This window comes from Leptodactylus fuscus, chromosome 5 (assembly GCF_031893055.1).
Source record: "Leptodactylus fuscus isolate aLepFus1 chromosome 5, aLepFus1.hap2, whole genome shotgun sequence".
NCBI lineage: Eukaryota > Metazoa > Chordata > Amphibia > Anura > Leptodactylidae > Leptodactylus > Leptodactylus fuscus.
Genome location: NC_134269.1, coordinates 77,525,190 through 77,543,063, shown reverse-complemented (window position 1 = coordinate 77,543,063; position 17,874 = coordinate 77,525,190). Strand labels below are relative to the sequence as shown.

The window sequence follows — 17,874 nt, the reverse complement described above, 5'->3', positions numbered from 1 at the left end:
ATCTTGATGAATCCTGCTCCAGGGTGTCAAATTTGGTGCATTCTGATCAACATTTTCATCAATACCCATCATGAGCAGTTTGACATTGCTTCAGACTGATCAAAGTTTACACTGTACAAATATTACACAGATTAGTAATTTGTATTTATTTTAAATAAAAGGTGACTGAATCCTAAAGGAATTTGTACCAGGATTAGAAATTGTCTGCTTCCCCCTTAGATACAGGAGTCCATGAGTTGTCTGGCATTAGAAGTCTACTTCCTTCATTTCACTGTAGCAGAGTTGCAATATAGGACAGACAAAGCTCTTCAAGATGATAGCCAATATAAATTTCTGATCCTGGTACAAGAAAAATATGCTAAATGCTATGCCTCCAAACTTTAGTGTGAATATGCCCTAAAGGAATTCAAGTCCTGTTTTGGCATCTTTAAAGGAAAAAGTCATTTTTTAGCTAATCACATACTTGCATTGCCTTTAGAAAGGCTATTTCACACCTACTTTAAATGTCTAGTTTAATTATATGCTAATTAGCTTCCAGCATGCACCCAGAAAGGTCTGTGAGCACTGTCTGCTATTCTCTATGTGTATGAGAGTAGAGAGGCTGCTGTGCTCATGACTCCTCTCTCTGCTCTCCCACACATAGAGAATAGCAGACTGTGATCACAGATACTTCCGGAGTGCACAGAGAAGGCTAATCAGCATATGAATAAAAACGGACTTATTCAAAAACCGCATTTACATAAAAAAGGTAGGTGTGAAATACCCTTTCTAAAGGCTACGCAAGTATGTCCTTAACTAAAAATGATTTTTCCCAATTAAAGAGCCCCTTTAAACCCACAGTACCCACTCATTTGTATCCAAACCAGATTTACAGCACAAGCAAAAATGAACCATGATCAGGATGACACATCAGCACTCTGTCACACCCACACAGTAGATAAATGCCAGCATAGCCTGTGTTAACAAGTGCTGTGAGGTATGATGTATTGGGATGGCCCTTTGCAATGTAACCAGAAAGTTGCAGTTTGCTAGTTTTTTTTGTTTTTTTTAAATTGCTAATTTTTATTCTAAGTCCAACACAAGTTATAATACAGAAAAAAAAAAACAAAAAACTAAGGGACCACACACACTCATCTGAAAATGAAGAGGAAATTTGAGGCAGTCATCCATGTAGATTCCTGTTCAGCATTCTGTCACAGGGAGCTGGGACATGAAGTGCTGCTGCTTAGGCCCAGATGGAAGTCTCATACTGCAGACTCTGCAGCTGAATCAGCCATGGAATCCAGAGCAAGACCAAATAGAAGGCAGAATCCACATCAATATGTACATCAGATTCTGCCATGTGAACATGCCCTTAAGAAGAATGATGGATGAATTTCAACAAGTAGGTAAATGCACCCCCAGTTTTCATGATCGGCTGGGGATACCGGTGGTCAACAAATTACTGGAATATCCGGAAAGTAGAAGTATAAGAACTTCCTATATATTTCTCAGTCCTTTTGTAGTAATTATTGGCTTTGGCTCCAAAAATGCAGCAAAATCTGCAAAAAACAAAAATGTGGAGCCTCAGCCTAAAGCACAATGTAGTCTAAGCCAAACAGACAGTTCATTTAAAAAACAAACAAAAAAAAGCAAAGTTCCTCAAGTTACAGTGGCCTTGGGATACAATATTTTCAACATACAATGGCACAAGAAGACCACTGTACCGTAACGTAGACCACAGGCATACAAGGTCATTGTGTGCTTGGCAGGCATCTGCATGGAGGTGCCAAAGGTAAAGCTCCTGTATTACTGAAGTACATGCATTGACTGGCTATATATAACAGTACTACATGTATTGCAGTGCCCTTTACATATGCCAGGATGTGCTGCCATTCTGGACACCATGTGAGAGTAGCTGTGTATGTTCTGTATCAGACCTTGAAGAATCTCCTGCCATTTATACAAAGATGTGCAGCTCTTTCTGACTTGTATGTAAGGACTTGCTTTATCTGTGTTGTTTGCTTATTATTCATACCCCCCCCCCTTTATTTTGGAGGGCATCAGAACCAATTATTATTTTCCATGGTTATGGTCTCAACTATCAATATTTTTGTTTTACAATGGTTGTCCAAGAATGAATCCTACATCAAAACCTGGATATGGGGTTTAAACTATGATGATAGAAAACACAAGCATCGTGGCTTGAGGCAGTATGTTATCTTTAGTTTGTTTCCTTTACTTTGAGAAGGAGGCTACTTCTTCAATTTTATGGAATCCTTAAAATGACTGAAGAAATGTTTACAGTGGCCAAATCTAGTGCTAGCTACAATGTCTTATTGCTGCCTAATGCACAACTCTTGTGACTGTGCCCACCTGACCACTAAGATGCCCCCACCCCAGGCAAGTATTGTCATCAAATGTCAAATGAGAAATTTCCTTCTTAATTACAACAATCGATTGGAAACCTGGTGTAAGAGGTCACCTTTGCCACACTATTGCTAATTAAAGGGGTTGTCCAGGATCTGAACATTTTTGATACTGGTGACATTTCCGCAGGGTTCAATACACAAACCAATCAACTGATGTGGCCGCCGTAAGTCATATATCAAGTATATGACCAGAAGAAGGCTTCCTATTCATGTGAACGAGAGCAGGGCTGCAGTTCCAGGCACTATAGCTATACTGTATGGACCCAAAGCCCCATATACTGTACAGAGCGTCTTATACTGTATTGGTGTTGCCTGGTTTTGCAGTTTATGCTTCTGATTGTATATTTGGTATATGACTTCCAGCAGCAGCAGCTGCCACACCCCAACCAGCCTAATGCCCTGTTCACATCTGCGTTTGAATTTCGGTCCAGGGGAGTCCACATGGGGAAACCCCTGAATGGAATACCAAACGCAATTGCAAGTGCTGTGCTGTAAAAGCACACAGACCCCATAGACTATAATGGTGCCCGTGTGCTTGCCGCCTGCTGCTCGCACGAATCATGCGGACAGGAAAGTAGATTGGGGGGGGGGGGGGGGTTCCACACTGGGGACTCCCTTGGACAGAATCTAAACGCAGATGTGAACGAGAGCTAATACGGATGACCTACTATCCTTTGGACAAGTCATCAGTATCAAACCTGTTCAGACCCTGGACAACCCCTTTAAACTACTTTGATCTCCTTTCTGATTTCCCCTAATGGCTGGCAGTCTGTGCACTGTGTATTTATGACCTCTGCCCTCTGGTGAACTGGAATGAGGCAAAATCAGGAGATTTATGATACTCAGACTTTCACTGTCATAAAGAGAAAGCTTTTTATTGCCTAAAGACGTGTAATCATATGGAGTGCAGGAGGAAGACTGGGGCACAATACTGACTGAGCTTGTATTCACAGATATGTTGTGAACAAGGTATTAGGGTGGTCTGGGCCAAAGTAACATGTGGGAGAAATGAAGGCTCGCTCTTCCTTTAACAATGAAATGTCTCGCCCTAACAATTACTACTCTAAGCCCCAGCTCTATATTCGAGAATCTCCTATAACACATAACCCTGCACCTTCCATGACAGCCAAAGCTACAGCTCTCATCCTCATAGTCTCATGACTACATCTCCCATAATGCTTTGCTGTAAGCACGCAGCACGCCAGAAGAGGATTCCCTGTTCGTCTTGACGTCGCTGATACGCGAGAGTGACGCATTTAGCGTAGCGGCCATCTTGGAGTAGGAGGAGTTTGGTGCTAGCTTAGTGTCAGACGGTGCTGTGAGGCCGCCGTATTCCCACCGACATGTCCGCGGATAACCAGGAGACCAAAGCACGTGAGGAGAACTCCTCTGACGAGCAGAAGGTAAATATGGCGGCTGCTGTTCCCGGTGAGGCTGATTAGGGAGGAGCATGGTGATGGAGGCGCCGGAGGATGAGTCATATGTAGTGGGCTGGAAACCCTTAGGGACTGTATCGCCGGCGCCTCCATCTCCAGGGACTGCACGGGTGAGGGCTGCCTGTCCGTACATAGCTGCATACCGCTGCTGGGGGCCCGGGGTGGACACAGCTCCGCTCCTGCTACTTGTAGCCGGGGCCCCGCATGGCTGCAGTGTGACATGTGCATCCTCCATGGCGCGGGCTCCAGCCGGGATGTGGATGGCTTTCTGTATCCGCTCCAGGCCCAATGTACTCGTTGACTCCTGGTCCGGCTGCTCCGTGTGGTGACTGCAGCCCCACCTCATCTGCAGTGATCAGGAGGATCCATGTTGTCCCTGCAGCAGCCTGGAGATGAGTGCAGCCTCACCCTACTTCTTATTGTGTGCAGGATGACAGTGTCTTGGCACACTACCATACTCTGGAGGATCCTGCACTTCCTTGGCTTGGCAGCTTTATTTTCTGATGATCTCATGTGGATTCGCTGGGCTATAATTTATTTCTACTGTAATGACAAGTTTCTATTCATACAAAGCTATAACTTGTCTCTGCAAACAGATGTGTTAGTCCAGTACTGTAATGCGAGCTATTGCCCCCTGTCATCAGCCAACTTCCTCAGTGCTTACTCTGACAGGAGGGCACAGAGATGTCTGCCATCTTTATTTTTCTTAGATTTCTACTGCTGAGGATCTTCAGAAATGCCAGATATTTGTGTTAATGTTTCTTGAGCTATCTACAGAGATCATCAGATCCAATATAGATGGAAATCTACCATGAATAATCTGTAAGGGGGTGCTCCAGCCATTGCCCATATAGTCATGGAGTCTAAAGGCATTAAAGAGGATGATCTGCTGTATATGTATCCACATGGACAGGCACGCATGGAAGCATGGTAGAAATATGGCTGAGCAATGGGGTGGATTTGTGGATCTCACAGGGGTTATCCAGGATTTATATTTTATTGTCCTTTAAATAGACATAAATATTCGTCTGGTGGGGGCGACAACAGCCCCCCACACGGATCCGTAGTTTGGTTTTGCCTCTGATCTCTGTACTATATGGTGCATAGAGTTACAAGCAGGTGGTTCCATACCCTACAAAGGCCAGGCACTGTTAGACTAGCTTCTCATCTGTGTGGACTCTGCCTAAAATTGGCAGAGAGACGTGTCCAGCTCGGAGGACTTCTTTCCCCTGCAGGAACTCAGTGAACCCTATTATAGTCTATGGGTTCCACTGGTATCTGCTATTGTGAACCTAGTTTTACTATAGTTCTGCTTCTATTCCTGTAAGGCTTGCACCTTCTTCAATATATACCTATCAAAGTGGACACACAGCGGCAGACTTGTTAAGACTGGGGTTTCACTAATAAAACGTCTGACTGGTATAAGGTGCGCCCGATTTATCAAGAGGTCCCAGGCCCTACCTAAACAAAGCTCAAGCCCATGTGCCAGAGTGGGAATCTACACTAGTCCCGATTTGTATAACTCCCACCAGTACACTGGCGTATATTATAATGAATGTCTCTGTAAACCCCCCCCCCCCTCCGCCCACATTCATGGAAAAGTGGGGAGCGATATATATATATATATATATATATATATATATATTTATATTAGTCTCTCCTGGTGTAAGGTTCAGGCCACATCACGTGAATGTGCTGTATTGTACATCCTGTGGGTAGTAAATAATCTTAATACTTTGTACAGCCCCATCTGAAGATCCATTACTGTTCCCTATGGTGTTGCCACATTTTACATTTACTGTCAGAGGTTGGTCTCTTCCAAGAGGTTCTCCCTCCTATAAACTGAAGTGGATAACCACTAAGTAAGGTTTTGCTCACGTTGAATTTTTGTTATGCTTATCTGTGTTCCCTTATAGGCCTGTAGGCTTCTGCAAGTCTGAATATATATATATATATATATATATATATATATATATATATATATAATACGGATCAATAATATGCCTGACTGAAGTCATAGACATGATGTGAACAGAGCCTAGCAGAGTGGCTTGTGCTCTGACAGTTCTGTATAAGGGTCATTTCACACTTGGAAAGACTGTCTTGTCTGCTGTATTCCCTGGACTGACCACTGCTCGCCTTAGCTGAACTTGCGGCATCTTAGTGATTTATGATGCTGAGAGTTCCATAAAGTCTGTCTTTCTACCGTCTCGTATGTCCATTATCATGTGAGAACAGGACAATAGCTCTGCGCTTGTTGTACAGATCACAGCATCATAGGGATTTGTTGAGTTTGGTGCAGGTAATACGGCCATCACAATGACTGTATTGGCTTGCCCTGGCAGTCTCACTTGGCTTCCTTCATGCTTTTCTTCAAGGTCAAGTGTTTACCTGAGAGTTACTCGTTGTTTTTAGTATTTTTTTGTGTGTTACAGTTCCTTCATAGATTCTCTTTTCAGGCATTTGGGAAATGGCCTGCTCTGTTTTTCATCTAATTGGTCACAGGGGCCATTAAAACCACGTGTTGGCTGTTTTAAACAAAAACTATCACATGGCCATGAAACGCTGTCATGTGAATAAGCTCATGTAGTTTTCTAGGGTGCCATGTGTTCCTAATGTTTTCAGTGGCCCTGAATTTGTCTCTCTATAGGCATTTTTGTGGGGCTTTTTTTTTTTTTGTCAAAAAAAATCGATCAACATTTAAATAAAAAATATCACTGTCCTCAAAAGCCACAATGCAGAATATGAAGAGGTTTTCAAATCCATCCTGTGAATTCCAGTTTGTGGTGACAGGTTCGTATCATCTGGTTTAGTTTATTAGAGATGGTGACGGCTATGATGTCTCAATATACTGAATGAAAAGCCTTAGTAAAGTGCTTACATAATATAAACTTAAAGGACCACTCTGCAATTTTTTTTCTATGATTACGTACTTTTAACATACATATAAAATGTACACATATATAATTTGCCTCTCTGTAAACCAGGTCTTAATGTCATTTCCTTCATTTAGAAAAAAGAATAACAGCACTGCCACAAAGCAGGCAGCCTAAAGTACCATGTGCACGTAAGGGGCAGTGATAGAAAATAATGTTTTTACTGGAGAACGTTTTAAAATGTTTATAGATTGTAAGCTCTTGCGAGCAGGGCCCTCAGTCCCATTGTGTGAAATGACTTTGTAATGTATCTTTCTGTCTGTATTTAAGCCCTACAAATTGTACAGCACTTCGGAATATGTTGGTGCAATATACAGTAAATAAAATTTATTATTCAGTTTTTCGTATTGATGGCCTATCCTTAGGCTAGTCCATCAATATAAGAACTGTGGGGGTGGGGGATCTGACACCCAGAACACCACAGAACAGCTGTATTCAGGCAGTGCTACTCTTAGCACTGTTCACATATTCACTGTAAGACCTGTAGTGGTGGGTGTAAGTACTGAAGTACTTTCTCTTGAAGATCTATGTGGCAGCCCTGTAATACTTAGCACCTGCCCTTACAGTCTGAGTGCGTAGAACAGTTTGTGGTATGAATTATTGCTGATAGTTGCGCTGTCTCTTTACAGCTGATCTGTGTGGGTCCTGGGTGCCAGGCCCTGACAGATCTAATATCGATAGCCTATCAATACTAAAAACTGATTGACCCCTTTAAGATACATTTATTCGGCGACTATATCCATAATATAAACTGTCTTAGAGCCACGGTCAGGATGGAATCTGTGGCTGTCGTACAGTCTCTCTAATGGGGACATTAAAGTTGTGAAAATCCAGTCTCATAGACTTAAAGGTAGCAACAGGGAATTTGGTGTCTCATCTGATCATCATCCTCCTTCTCGTCATAGAAGAAGTATGGCGCTACTGATTGCAAATGGCTGACATGATGTGGCAGCCCCGTTGCTGTGCGGGTGTCAGACATGACAGTATAGTACTTGGCAATGTCAGCAGCAGAGCTTTTACAGACTTCCACTGGTCTGAATGGTCCTTTGTTTAGACTGTCAGACTTCTAGTAACAGAAATCTTTACCCACTGCTCCATTTGGTCGTCTGTGGAGCTTTCATTCTGGGAATAAGACAACCCAGACTTCACAAATGTGATCTTCAAAAATATTAGGGTCCTATCAGTTTGATTGGATTTGTCTTTGAAGGAGTTGTTCATGTTCTGAAAGACAGTAAATGTGGTAAAATACTTATATTCACATGTCCCTACTGGTCTAGTTAGCTTGTCCTATAGAGATAATGTACCATACATGCATTACATGACTACCGCAGCCTCTGGCCTTGGCAATCATTTATACACGTATGTCATAAGATTACATGACATCTGTCATGGGAAAAACCCTTTTATCCTATATGGTAAATTGTACACATATGCAACTGTATGGGGTATACATAATGTCCCATTGTGGGTTTAACATTGCCTAGACAGAAAATGGATAAAAGAGTCTTGTTAGATGCTCCCAGCCTGTTATTGACCAATATTGTTTCCCTTACTATGCTTCTCATGTTCCATCATCTTTTCCCTTGGTGGGGGGATTCTGTGTGTATTCGAGCAGTTACATAAGTATTCACCCCCGTGCCTAATCAGAATGAAGCGCTGGGTGTGTTTTCTCAAGGTGTCTGGTGACTACTTTGAGAATACACATTGGTATAGGGCATTTATGGCGAACCTTTTAGAGACAGAGTCCCCAAACTCCAACTGAAACCCCACTAAATTATCGCAAAGTGCCAATATGGCAATTTAACCTTAATACTGAGCCGACCGACAATTGTGGACTGTTACGAATCCACAAATTACAGTCGTGTGTATGGGGTTTTACAGAGCTTGTGCTGAAAGGTAAAGGTCTCTGCATTTGGTACTTTTGAACAATTAAAAAGGACCTTTCATGGTCTGGGGCACAGGCAGTTCTATATACTGCTGGAAAGACGACAGTGCGCTGAATTCAGCGCACTGTCGGCTTTCCCAATCTGTGCCCCGGGTGAAGTTACCAGTACCGCTACCTTAGCTCTTCACAGTCAGAAGGGCGTTTCTGACAGTCAGTCAGGTATGTCCTTCTCCACAGCAGCGCCTATCTCGTTGTACTGTGGAGTGGGGAGGAACGCCCCCTCCCTCTGCTCACAGTGCTCTTCCATAGACGAGTATTATCAGAAGGAGAGGGGGCGTTCCTCCCCACTCCACAGTACAACGAGATAGGCGCTGCTGTGGAGAAGGACGTACCTGACTGACTGTCAGGAACATCCTTCTGACGATGAAGAGCTACGTTACCGGAACCGAAAGTTCTTTACCCGGGGCACAGATCATGAAAGCCGACAGTGCGCTGAATTCAGTGCACTGTCGGCTTTCCAGCAGTATATGGAACTGCCTGTGCCCAACTCATGAAAGGTCCTCTGTAATGTTCACTATTAACATCGCACAGGATTTTTTTTTTTTATAGTGATCGTGCAATGTTATTACAGCCTGTACTAATATAATAGTCAAGAGGCATGCAGTACAATCTTCCCCACAGTGGGCTCCCATACAGTTTGATATGTTCCACAGTGGGCCCCCACACAGTATTATATGCTCCACAGTATACAGACCTCTTGGGTAGACATTTCTAATGGGGAGAAGAACCCAATAAAAAAAACTGATAAGTAAATACACAAGTGAAGGAAAGAGTTGGGGGGGGGGGGGGCGCATCAGGTTGAAGCAAATGATTTCTACATTAAAGTGAATGGTGAGAGATTTAAATGAAGGTTGCTCCGACTGCATTCACTATTGTCTGAATCAGTCCATTTTTCTGATCCTATGGCTAATATTAATAATAATAAAAAAATTGGAAACTTATTTTTAGGAAAGGTGAAACTACAATAAAGGTGATATGAGCACTTTTATCTTGTTTTTCTTTATCCTTGCTACAGCTTTTACAGTAATATATATAATATTTTACACTTTCATAGCCCCAGAATTTTGTGTATTTCTATATGTATTCTGGGGAGATTTAAAATCTGTGCTCAATAGTAATGTCCTTATGGCAGGCCTAGATGCCTTCAGGAAAACCCCCTAAGATGGCTATAGTTGGCATCTGAGGAGTTAAATGCTTGCAACATGGGCATTGCTCATGAGCATTGCTGGGGGGTCCTTGCTGTGTAAATATTTAACATCCAGCCATACTATTACCTTGGATGTCTAGAAGGAGTTAAAGAGGAATTGCAGTAAAAATGCTTGAGAACCCCCCCCCCTCCGCATTTGAAAATGAACACATGTGTAAGTGTAATGGTGCTGGTAACATCACACAGCTGTCAGTGAGTTTATGTGCTCCCCTCTGGTGCACACAGTGTTTCTAGTATGATCAGGAGGTTAGTCTCATAATGTAGATCTATTCATGCAGGTTTATGGGAGTCAGATGAAGGCTCTGAGAGGAGGTCAGTGCTCTGGATAGGAGCATATAACACAATAAAGCTGTTAGTAAGTTAACACATAACCTTACACTACACACAAGCTCCTTTTCAAACAGGACAGAATTTCTAATGTACTTGTGTACAGTATGTACTATGCCATCGTGTTACGTGCCTTTAAGATTGAATGTTGTGTGAGTATGACTATGCAGACATGGTACAGGAGCTGATTGTTAATATCGGTGTCAGTCTTTGAAACGCTGCTCCAGCTGGATCATGTGAGCCATGAATAGCATGCAAACAGAGGGAGGCAGAAAGTTCTGACATCAGCCAGCATAGCCTTAACCCTTTGAGGACGCCGGGTAGTTTGTACGTTAAAACTCGGTGCCTTTTTTTCATGTTTTCCTTTCCTGTCTTCCAAAATTCATAACATTTATTTTTCTCTTGACATAGCTATCTGAGTTATTCCATACGAGATGAGCTGTACTTTCATTTTGCACCATTTTGGGGATACATCATTTTTTAATTAGCTTTTAGTAACATTTTTGTGTGATCTGAGTGAAACCCCCCCACAATTCTCTCATAATTGGTTGCATTTTATTTTATGGTTTTTACTCTGATAAAAATGTGATGGGAAGGTAATCCAGTGGGTCATTACGATTACAGCGATACCATGTTTATATTGGGTTTTACTGATGGAGATATGTCAGCGCAGTTTTATTTGCAGGCCAAGTTTTATTTTTTATTGGTACTAATGTTTGGGATGTGACTTTTTGATTACTTTTTATTACTATTTTTGGGGAAAGTGAGGTTACCAAGATATTAACTTGCACATTGTGGTATATGTATTTTTTATGATTCTATATTTGTATTGTGGGGACTGTGTAAAAGACATAGGCAGACACGAAGTCATTGCTTGGTCTCCTGGCTGTCATGGCAAACCCCTTGGATCACAAAGGATCGGGGAGAGGATGGTTAAGATCTTAATATTTATTTTGCTTAGTTATATTGCGCCATCGTATTCTGCAACGTTTCACAGGCGTTGTCAATCATTGTCCCATATAGGGCTCACAATGTACATAATGGGAATCGCAGTATTTGAGGGGCTAGTCTCAGGCCTCAGTTAGGCAATTATACTGTGGAAGCATACTGTTAGGCAATTATACTAGGAAGCATACTGTCAGGAGGCAAAATAATGGAGCATTATACTGTGTGGAGACACTGATGTTCCATTAGTGCCCCCTACAGTATACAGGTAGTCCTCGGGTTACGACGTTTCATGGTTACGACTAGAGATGAGCTAAAAAGTAAAGCTCCCTCGTAACAGAAAGCTGACTGCACTCCCGACTAGCAAGGACGAGCCTGCGGCAAATCAACACTGGTTCTGCAGCAGGCTCGTCCTTGCTAGTCGGGAGAGCTGGCAGCTTGCTGTTACGAGGGAGCTTACTTTTTCTCATAGGAATGAATTGGCCAGTGTACAGCATTAGGCCAATCAACGCTGGTTCTGCGGAGGCTCGTCTGTGAGGAGGCGGAGTCTAAGATTGGACCACAGCAGTCTCCATTGTGGCCAGCGTTGATTGGCCGAATGCTGTACACGGGCCAATCAACGCTGACCAATGCATTCCTAGGAGAAAAAGTAATCTCCCGCATAAATGCAAGCTGCCAGCACTCCCTGTACAGTATGTGATTTAGTGTGCAGCGGCTCGTAACCGAGGAAGACTGTACTGTATATGTTAGTCTTCCTCGGTTCCAAGCCGCTGCACACTAAATCACGTTGATCCGTTCCTACGTCGTAAGTCGAGGACTACCTGTAATGCTTCCCCCCCCCCCCCTTCCTTCCCGCACTGTATAATGCTGTTTAGTGAACCCCTGCCACCCAAGCACAGTATAATGCTCTTTAGGAATTTTTTATTTATTTTATTTTTTTTTTAATCTTTCATGTGAATCTTTTTGTCAGCTGTATCCCTTTATTTTTGAGAAATACCATAAATACTGATTGTATTCAGTTCGGACCTTTACTTGATAGTGGACTCTGGTCAACAGACCTTTACTAAAAGTAGTTGAGTACCCCTGCTATGTACATTAATAACAACAAAACCAGTTTCTTTTCTTAACTTCAGCTACAGTTTTTACCCGGAAACCTTCTGTTATCCCCACAAGAGAGTTATACTGTATACTAAGCTTCCATAGTAGTCTAATACTAGTAGCACAATACATCCAGGGAACCTCCTTATAGGGCTCTGTTATTATAACTTAGATTAGAACATATCCTTAAAGGGGCTCTATCAGCAAAATCATGCTGATAGAGCCCCACATATGCGTGAATAGCCTTTAAAAAGGCTATTCAGGCACCGTAAAAGTTATATTAAACTACCGCCCCCCCCCCCCCCCCCCGTTTTAAAATAAAACCCTAAAAAAAGAATATCTACTGACGCATCGTGCACGATGGGCGGGCATTCAGGGTGTGTCTTCTTCTTCATCCACGCCTCTTCTTCCTGCAATGTCCTCCGGTCCCGTCCTCCTCCGGCGCTCGCGAGCGGACACTGATATAAAAAAAAATGGCCTGGGCGCTTGCGCAGTAGCATGCGGCTTCTACTACGGCTACTGCGCAGGCGCCAAGGCCATTTTTTTTTTTTTTTTTTTTTTTATCAGTGTCAGTTCGCGAGCGCCGGAGGAGGACTGGACCGGAGGACATCGGAGGAAGAAGAGGCGTGGATGAAGAAGACACACCCTGAATGCCCGCCCATCGTGCACGATGCGTTAGTAGATAACATTCTTTTTTAGGGTTTTATTTTAAAACGGGGTGGGAGGGGTAGTTTAATATAACTTTTACGGTGCCTGAATAGCCTTTTTAAAGGCTCAAATTTTCTGTTTTGAGAGGGAGTAAAGCAAAACTGTCAAATCAAACTGGGTTCTCAAAGGTTTTTAAAGGCTTTTTAATAGCCTTTTTAAAGGCTATTCACGCATATGTGGGGCTCTATCAGCATGATTTTGCTGATAGAGCCCCTTTAAACATTAATTTTCAGTTTTTGTGAAGTGCTAACACTGGTTTTCATAGATGGAATATTTTAGCGATTTACTGTGTCTGAAGCTTTTCCATATAAATGGGTGAACTGTAAACCTGCAGAATTGTGGAAACTTGTTGTATCCATGGAGTGTGGTACAAAACTTATGGAAACACTGTCTTGTATAGTTTCCCACCCTATGACAGTCAGATTTCTATAGAGCTTTTTCATCTGGTTCCTTTGGAAAGCTGTTCTAATAATGATTTAGCTTTTCTGGTTCTGTAACTTTGTGCTGTATTTACTCAGTTTCCTTTTCTTTCTTCCTTTTGCAGGAGATGGAGGATAAGGTGATCAGCCCAGAAAAAGCAGAAGAGGCAAAATTAAAAGCAAGATATCCTCATCTGGGTCCTAAACCAGGAGGCTCAGATTTCTTGAGAAAACGGCTACAGAAAGGGGTAAGAGATAAATGATCCATATCTTCCCTCTAGTTATTTTCTTGCTTTTAACTATTTTATTGCCAAGTAACTCAGGATTGTGGGGTGTTTTTTTGTTGTTGTTTTTTAATCTCTTGTCTTGGCTAGAGCTAGTTCTCATATTTAAGCCCAGGATCCAGGGTGCATTGCTATTTTGAAGTCATACATTGATAATGTTTTTGTGTAAGGGAGGGGTGGTATTTTGAAACTGACCCCACACACACAGCTTGCAGATGTTTTTACCTTTTATAAATCGGATAGTGACCCCTACAAGGTTATGACTTATAATAACGGAGAAAAGATAAGCCTGTCCACATCTAATCATTTTTTTTTCTCAAGTGTGAATAATTTGACCTGACAGTGAATGGGTTAAGTAATGCTTTGCCTTTTCTTTCGATAGCAAAAGTATTTTGACTCTGGGGACTACAACATGGCTAAAGCAAAGATGAAGAACAAGCAACTTCCTGCTGCTGCTCCAGACAAGACAGAGGTCACAGGAGATCATATTCCTACTCCTCAAGACCTTCCCCAGAGGAAACCTTCTCTTGTGGCCAGCAAGCTGGCTGGTTGATGAGCTGGCCCGTGTGCATGAACACCACCTCATTTCCATCTCTCTTCCTTTCTAAACCTTCTGTTTTCTCTGCTCCTCCTCTCCCCCGTACACCAGTAGTCAGCCTGGCAGCTTCGCAGGCAATAGTAGTGCAAGCTGCTGTCTTGAGTGTGAAATCCTGTAGATTCAGATTAGTAGTCTCAAACCGATGCACTGATACAGATCTGTTTTGGTATAGCAATGTAAAGTCATTTACTTGAAATCAAGACAAATGTACATAATGCCTATTTCCTAGTGGTAGGACAGGTGTGAACAATGGACACTTGAGTTTTACCATTTATAATGTCTGCTTTTTTTTTCACTCTACCTTCTGGTCTTCATTCTGTATTAAGTTTTGTATTTAAGATTTTTTTTTTTTTTTTTTGGCGTTTAATTTGAAGGTTAAGACCACAAATTTTCTGTTTTGAGAGGGAGTAAAGCAAAACTGTCAAATCAAACTGGGTTCTCAAAGGTTTTTCTCACTCTGCCCTTTGAACTTGAATGGCCTTAAACCTTTCTCAGCTTTAACGATAGGATTTGACTTGAGCAATATTTGCTCACACTGCTGTAACTGTTTGTGAACCTAGTACACTATGAAAGTGACCCCCTAGTTGAAGCTGGCGTTTTCCTGGTAGATCCTTCTGTCGAAGACTCGGATGACGTGCGCATGTGCATAGACTGTTGAATTCACTTCTGTGCCATTTTGTAAATACAATAGTTTTGCACAACCTTTTTGCAAATGTGTACTAATTTTTACAGTTTACAATATTGATGTGTAAATCTGTAGCACATTTTAGCTCCTTTTAAATTCCCAGCAGCAGTTTTCTGTTTCCAGGCTTATCTTAATCATCCTAAATTCATGTCTTTTACGTGAATTTACGTGTGATTTTGTTTTATTGAGGACAACCTTCCATGAAATTCGTGTTAGACAAGTTGGAAGACTCCTGCCTTGCTGCTGTACGTTCACCTGACAGGAGATGCCCTCTTCCCATATCTGGCCCACACTTTTAGACATGCCGGAGAGCGATTTGCATGCCAGAATTGCATGTGATGACCTCCCTTACCATAGACCTGCATGTCACTGTTGTGACCCACAACCATCCATCTGTGGCAGTAAAAAGTGTTTGCTAGGCCAATGAGGGGGGTGACCCATCATTATTGTGGGTATTGCTAATCTACATCATATTAGGAGATGTTCAGCAACAAATGAAGACTACTGTTATCCATCCTGCAATAGGCATGTGTCCCAGTGACCTACATTGCCTTATGTAGAGATGGTATCGGGGTTGTGACCAGCAGATGAAATAGTCTGTGAATATACATTTGGGGCACACATAAAGGAAAAATAGATTAAAAACAGTAATTTATGAAATAAAACTCTACCGTTTGTAACTCTGCTAAACCCTTGAGGTGTATAATATTACTGTGCTTATTGATGTCCTGCAGTTGTTAACTGGTATCGACATTTACAAGTAGTTTAATGTTGCATAAAGCCTCCAATAATGCTGGATATACATTTATGAATATTGTTAATAAAGATTGCAACTGTACTTGTCCCTTGTTTTCTATTCTACTTCATCAAAACTTAAATGTTTATAGCTTCTCGTGTTACAATTCAGCGAATTATCTATCATTTTGTTCATACACTAAACTACTTCCTGCAGATCCAGATGTCTGATACAGTAGCTCATATCCAACCTGTTGTCCGCCAATGTTATTAGATACAGGTTGGTAACACTAGGAGCTAAAACGGCACAAAAACTTGTACTGAGAGCGCACTCGCCCTTAAATGTCTGCTCGCTGAACTTAGTCTTTTTAAGAAAAAAAAAACAAAAACCCCACAAACATTGAAATTAAGATTTGAGAATTGCTCATAAACTAGAAAAAAAAAAAAGTGTTTGTATGCAATGATCGCCTAGTCTTGGCTAACAGATCCAATTTAATCAGGGCGCTATGTTGTAACTGTGTTCACCTAGTACATACACTGCACATTACAGCCATATGCACATGGCTGCATTTCCCAACAAGGCTGTAGCTCCTGTGACCTGAACTTACAGTAATGATTTATGATGCTGTAAGCTTCAGCAGTAGAGATGAGCGAACACTAAAATGTTCGAAATTCGATTCGAACAGCCGCTCACTGTTCGAGTGTTCGAACGAGTTTCGAACCCCATTATAGTCTATGGGGAACATATACTCGTTAAGGGGGAAACCCAAATCCGTGTCTGGAGGGTCACCAAGTCCAATATGACACCCCAGGAAATGATACCAACACCCTGGAATGACACTGGGACAGCAGGGGAAGCATGTCTGGGGGCATAAAACTCACTTTATTTCATGGAAATCCCTGTCAGCTTGCGATTTTCGCAAGCTAACTTTTCCCCATAGAAATGCATTGGCCAGCGCTGATTGGTCAGAGTACGGAATTCGACCAATCAGCGCTGGCTCTGCTGGAGGAGGCGGAGTCTAAGATCGCTCCACACCAGTCTCCATTTAGGTCCGACCTTAGACTCCGCCTCCTCCGGCAGAGCCAGCGCTGATTGGCCGAAGGCTGGCCAATGCATTCCTATGCGAATGCAGAGACTTAGCAGTGCTGAGCCAGTTCTGCTCAACTACACATCTGATGCACACTCGGCTCTGCTACATCAGATGTGTAGTTGAGCAGAACTGGCTCAGCACTGCTAAGTCTCTGCATTCGCATAGGAATGCATTGGCCAGCCTTCGGCCAATCAGCGCTGGCTCTGCCGGAGGAGGCGGAGTCTAAGGTCGGACCTGAATGGAGACTGGTGTGGAGCAATCTTAGACTCCGCCTCCTCCAGCAGAGCCAGCGCTGATTGGTCGAATTCCATACTCTGGCCAATCAGCGCTGGCCAATGCATTCTATTAGCCCGATGAAGTAGAGCTGAATGTGTGTGCTTAGCACACACATTCAGCAATACTTCATCGGGCTAATAGAATGCATTGGCCAATCATCGCTGGCCAATGCATTCTATTAGCGTGAGCTGAGTTTGCACAGGGGTTCTAGTGCACCCTCGGCTCTGCTACATCAGATGTAGCAGAGCCGAGTGTGCACACTCGGCTCTGCTACATCTGATGCACACTCGGCTCTGCTACATCTGATGCACACTCGGCTCTGCTACATCTGATGCACACTCGGCTCTGCTACATCTGGTGCACACTCGGCTCTGCTACATCTGATGCACACTCGGCTCTGCTACATCTGATGCAGCAGCAGAGCCAAGTGTGCATCAGATGTAGCAGAGCCGAGTGTGCATCAGATGTGTAGTTGAGCAGAACTGGCTCAGCACTGCTAAGTCTCTGCATTCGCATAGGAATGCATTGGCCAGCCTTCGGCCAATCAGTGCTGGCTCTGCCGGAGGAGGCGGAGTCTAAGGTCAGACCTGAATGGAGACTGGTGTGGAGCGATCTCCGCCTCCTCCAGCAGAGCCAGCGCTGATTGGTCGAGTTCCGTACTCTGGCCAATCAGCGCTGTCCAATGCATTCCTATTGGAAAAAGTTTGTAACAAAAATCACAATTACACACCCGATAGAGCCCTAAAAAGTTATTTTTAATAACATTCCTACCT

General features: G+C 42.8%; 1 protein-coding gene across 1 annotated transcript; it reads left to right on the top strand.

Annotated features, from left to right (window-relative positions):
* The first annotated feature begins 3,676 nt into the window (after window positions 1-3,676).
* Window positions 3,677-15,837, top strand: ARPP19 (cAMP regulated phosphoprotein 19). The gene is made up of 3 exons (XM_075273473.1): window positions 3,677-3,814; window positions 13,558-13,680; window positions 14,099-15,837. The coding sequence occupies exons 1-3, from the start codon at window positions 3,755-3,757 to the stop codon at window positions 14,267-14,269; spliced, it is 354 nt and encodes a 117-aa protein (XP_075129574.1). The 5' UTR covers window positions 3,677-3,754; the 3' UTR covers window positions 14,270-15,837.
* Window positions 15,838-17,874: the final 2,037 nt, after the last annotated feature.